Source organism: Macrobrachium nipponense, chromosome 15, assembly GCF_015104395.2.
Source record: "Macrobrachium nipponense isolate FS-2020 chromosome 15, ASM1510439v2, whole genome shotgun sequence".
Classification (NCBI taxonomy): Eukaryota; Metazoa; Arthropoda; class Malacostraca; order Decapoda; family Palaemonidae; genus Macrobrachium; species Macrobrachium nipponense.
This window is the reverse complement of record NC_087208.1, coordinates 44,686,284-44,691,283: the sequence shown is the minus strand read 5'-3', so window position 1 is coordinate 44,691,283 and position 5,000 is coordinate 44,686,284. Positions and strand designations below refer to the sequence as shown.

The following is a 5,000-nucleotide window of genomic DNA, read 5'->3' as shown; positions in this document are numbered from 1 at the left end:
ACACACACACACACACATATATATATATATATATATATATATATATATATATATATATATGTATAAGAGATCCTCACATGAAAATGAAAGAAGGAGGTACCAAGACTTTCAACTTTTATTCAAATGTCGTCGTCAGGGTACCCTGAAGATGACTTTGGAATAAAAGTTGAAAGTCTTGGTACCTCCTTCTTTCATTTTCACGTGAAGATCTCTTATATACTTCACCCATGGGACCATTGTAGAATTGCAAGGTATATATATATATATATATATATATATATATATATATATATATATATATATATATAATGATGGCTGCAGTGAACTTTCAGCAAGAACAATAACTTTTCTATAAACGAACAAGTTAATAAAAACACACAAATTTGCTAAATATTTATTCACTTAAATATCAATGAAATAATTTATCCATCCATTCATCAAAGCGTTTGAGATCCTTCCAAAAAAAGTCTACTTGGACTCGTTGGAGTCGGGGGCGGAGTAACGGGGCCTTGGGGGTGCGTATCTGGGAGCCTCGAAGGATTCGTCGGACTCGAATGAGGCTGAGTCAGGGAATCGAGCCTCGCCCTGATAGGTGACCTCAGCTACGTATCCGGAGTCTCCGTCGACGTAATACTTGACGGTCTGCAGGCGGCCGTCGGGGAGCTGGACGTAGTAGGTTCCCTGGGTGTTGTCTCCGTCGCGGGTCTCCTGGTGGCCGAAGTCGTTCTCGGAGGACTCGTCCTTCACGGCGTAGTTGAAGCTGTACTGGGCCTCGCTGGATTCGTAGGATTCCTCGGAGCCAGATGAAGCCTGGGTCAATGAGAGGAAGATATTTACAAGGTGAGAAATTTAATCATCACATGTTTATCAAACATTAGAAAATAAATAATTACATTTCCAAAGATATTCCACAATATTTAAAAGAAGATTTTGACGAATATTATTAAAATCACTTACCCTTGGGGCAGCATAGGAGTAGGTCTCCCTGCTGTCAGCTGCTACCAGGGCAGCCAGTCCCAAAACAATCATTACAATCTGGAAAATATGAATTAATTCTATCATTTTCTTCTTGTTCAGTGATTCTACAAGACAATGAGCAAATTCCATATTAAAATTTTTTGTATTTAGATGATAATCGCTGCAGCAAGTAAGATATCTGCACTTGACTCTCTCAATATCGAAGAGAGATCTAAGATTGGAAACATTTCATAATATTTCTTTGTTATGTTAGCTGGAAATTAGTGTTATACGCGATTCATTCATAGATTGTATATTCATTTTTCAGTTGCCAACATATTTCATGGGATTCAATGAATACTGTATAATGAAAGGCCAAAAAAATAATATTTCAGACGTCACTTAACATATTACTGTACACAGGACTAAATACAGTGTCTTTTTTTCTTTCCGCTTCAGACAAATCCTTATGGATTTGAGACAGGAATTATTCAAAATGTATTTATGCATTTTGGAAACTATTCTAGTTTCCAAAATGCATAAATACATTTTGAATAAGTATTTCGTATTTTGAATGGTCTTAAGCCTCTTTTTTTTTTATACAAAATATGTTTACAAATCATTCGGAAATATGACCACTTAGAAATCTCGAATCAGCAGGTGAGCAAATTCATTGAAATCAACTTTAAAGGTGCAAGCAAGCAAAGAAGCAATTACGAAAAACTATGCAAATACGAAACTGTTTCATTACGACTGGAAATATAAATAACATGAATATTTCTACGGAAGTCCTGAAGCTTATACTAAAATGTTATCACTGTCTCTACTACAGTCACTGGATGTTTTGCAATCATTTAAACGTTCTGTGGCTAATGTTTTATGTAAACTGCAAATATTTGATTGTGGAAAATATTATATGTATAAGAATATTACTAAAATTAATACCAGTGCTTTTTTAACGCAGAAATAATTCGCACACGATTTTTTGTAAGAAATTATTTGGAATAAAAAAATATTGCTAGTTAAAATAAAGATATCATTTTTCAAAATCACGAAGGGAAGTAGGTCTGTTTTATAGTTTACTTAACAATCTTCAAATAAAAGAGAGAGAGAGATAGACTTCCATACCATATTTTTCTTCTATGAAAAATGTCTGTTTGTCTACAGATTGAGACAAACAGAGAGAGAGAGAGAGAGAGAGAGAGAGAGAGAGAGAGAGAGAGAGAGCTCTTCCATACCTTGGCATTCATTCTGCTTGCACTGTTCCAAACGGTGAACTGTGAGGTTAGGCCTGACACTCACCCTATTTATAGCAGTGCCTTCTGAACTAGGCGCGGTCATGTGACCTCCAGGTTGCCATATTTTTTTTTCTTCTCATACCAAGATACGAAAAGGACAAGTACGCTTTCTCTCGTGTATTACGCAAAAAGAAAAAAATCTGATTTGATGTATCTGCAGAATTCGCGCGTAAGTAGAGGAGAGTTTACTTAGTCGATGTTTTTTCTGTCATATATTTTATTTCGAATGAAAATCGGGGTTATATTTTATAAATGAGTCGTTCTAATCCAGTAGATTATATTTTTTGAATTTGTCTTTATATAGCAGAGGTTTATATTTTATAAATGAGTCATTCTAATCGAAAAGATTATATTTTATGAATTTGTCATATGATAGAAAGTTATATTTTATAAATTAGTCATTCAAATCCAGAAGATTACATTTTATAAATAAGTCATTATATACTAGAAGGTTATATTTTGTAAATGAGTTATTTCAGTCTAGAAGATTATATTTTATCAATAATGAGTCATTATAATAGAGTTTTACATTTTATAAGTGAGTCATTATAATCTAGAAAATTAAATTTTATAAATGGGTTATTATAAAACAGCTTTATATTTTATAAATGTGTTATTTAAATCTAGATTATATTTTATTAATGAGTCATTATAATCTAGAAGATTATATTATATGAATGATTCATTATAATTGAGGTTTATATTTAGTAAATGAGTTATTTTAATCCAGAAGATTATATTTTGCAGAAGAGTCATTGTAATCTAGAGGATTATATTTCATAAATGGGTCATTATATAATTAATGTTTATATTTTGTAAATGAGTCATCATCATCCAGAAGATTATATTTTATTGATGAGTCATTATAATATAGAAGATTATGTTTCATAAATGAGTCATTATAACTGAGGTTTATATTTTATAAATGAATCAACATAATCTAGAAGATTATATTTCATTATTAATGAATCATTATAGCAGAGGTTTATATTCTATAAATGAGTTATTTGAATCCAGAAGATTAAACTTTGTACACGAGTCATTATAATATAGAAGATCATATTTTATGAAAGTCATAATTAAGGTTTCTATTTTATGAATGAGTTATTTTAATGCAGAAGATTAAAAAATGGACAGAAAACTCGTGCATTGTGTCGTGAAAGTTTGTAGAATTTTGTGTAATTTCCTGAATACCTGAACTCGTGGGGTCCACACCAGCCACCCTTTCCTGTGGAATCGTTGCTGTTGTGTAGGTTTGATATAGAGAAACTGATTCACGTAATTCTAATTGTGTTTACTTGATGTAGTCAGATGAGGAAAAATCTGACATCCAATGAATTCAAATACAGAACTCTAAATGTTATGTTATGTTATGTTGTTATGTTATATTACTGAGACTAAGATAAATAGCTTCGTCTAAGTGGGATCATCTTCTTGCTTGTTAGCGTTTTATGCATGTGTATGAAATTGTCTATAGTATAGGGAATTATTATCGCTTAATAAATTCCCCCTCGGTTAAGCATATATGAAAATATATTAATTCCGAGGTAGAGCGAATTATATATTAAAGGACATTTGTAGTTCGATATATGTATATGAATCACGGTAATGTGATAGACTTATATAATGACTACGTGCGGGCAAAAGCACTACCACGCCACTGAGAACGAGATGGGTTGATGCAGTCTCCAAGACAAAAAATACCTGCGTGCGAAAGGTATTTCAGGTGGGAGGCGGTATGAACTTATATCTCTTGCGGTGTCGGGGTGGTTTAAGGCTTCACTGCCAGTCCTAGAATTGGGAGGTCGCTGGTTCGCGCCTGTCGATCGCCAATTCTATTATCGCTTAATAAATTCCCCCTCGGTTAAGCATATATGAAAATATATTAATTCCGAGGTAGAGCGAATTAGATATTAAAGGACATTTGTAGTTCGATATATATAATATATATATATATATATATATATATATATATATATATATATATATATATATATATATATGTGTGTGTGTTGTGTGTGTGTGTATATATATACATATACATACATCTCATCAAAGAATATTCAGATGCATATGAATGAATTATTATTCCAGTAAAATGAAGAATGATAAAATTCTAATCATTTTTTAAAGTCCCACCTCATAATTATCCAGTTACTGGGACTTAGACTGGATGAAAACAAGAAAGAAATTGCCGTCAAGAACGGGCCCACCATAATGACCACTTCCAGAGGCATTTGAAACATGGAAAATAATTTATGAAAATATAGGCCTCATTTCCCTGGTCTCTAAGTCCCCACTCCTCTCTGGACCCAAATCATCTCGGTCAATCCATAGGAGAAATCGCTTCCTTTAGACAAACTACTACTGCTGCTGCTGCAGACAAGCTAAACTACTGGACGACACTGCCCACCAAGCCCTCTGGGGCCTGCAATTATCTGCAACTAACCTTGAACTTTATGATATCCGTCGTGAGGTGATATACGAGCGGAGACGTTAAGATATTCCTGCTGCTCCAGTTGAAGATCGCAGGGAAGGTGAAAATGTTTGCTGAGGTCATCTTGACATCTACTAGATTCATCCAGATGCCTTTTTTTTATTTACCTTTTATTTATTTATTTTTTTTCTTTGTCAAGGCTACATTGACGGTGGTTTGGTGCACGTCCGGGCGTCTTCATCACTGGAGGTATAATGAACGATCGTTGGGTTTCGACATAACTCCATGAAAGGTTTTGTTTTCAGTTC

At 33.4% G+C, this 5,000-nt stretch overlaps 2 protein-coding genes across 2 annotated transcripts in view; both read right to left on the bottom strand.

The window, feature by feature from the left end:
* Nucleotides 1–5,000, bottom strand: part of LOC135226670 (uncharacterized) — a 126,324-nt gene that overhangs the window by 66,076 nt on the left and 55,248 nt on the right. The window lies entirely within an intron of this gene.
* LOC135194857 (pro-resilin-like) lies at nucleotides 383–2,246 on the bottom strand. Its single transcript, XM_064221045.1, has 3 exons — nucleotides 2,196–2,246; nucleotides 958–1,035; nucleotides 383–810 (listed from the first exon to the last, which is right to left on the bottom strand). Exons 1-3 carry the CDS (start codon nucleotides 2,205–2,207, stop codon nucleotides 469–471), a joined length of 432 nt encoding a protein of 143 aa, XP_064077115.1. The 5' UTR covers nucleotides 2,208–2,246; the 3' UTR covers nucleotides 383–468.

Excerpts from the sequence above, each read along its gene's own strand:
- LOC135194857 (XM_064221045.1), bottom strand. Across the intron at positions 811-957 it reads ACTCCTATGCTGCCCCAAGG|GCTTCATCTGGCTCCGAGGA; the intron begins GTAAGTGATTTT and ends TCATTGACCCAG.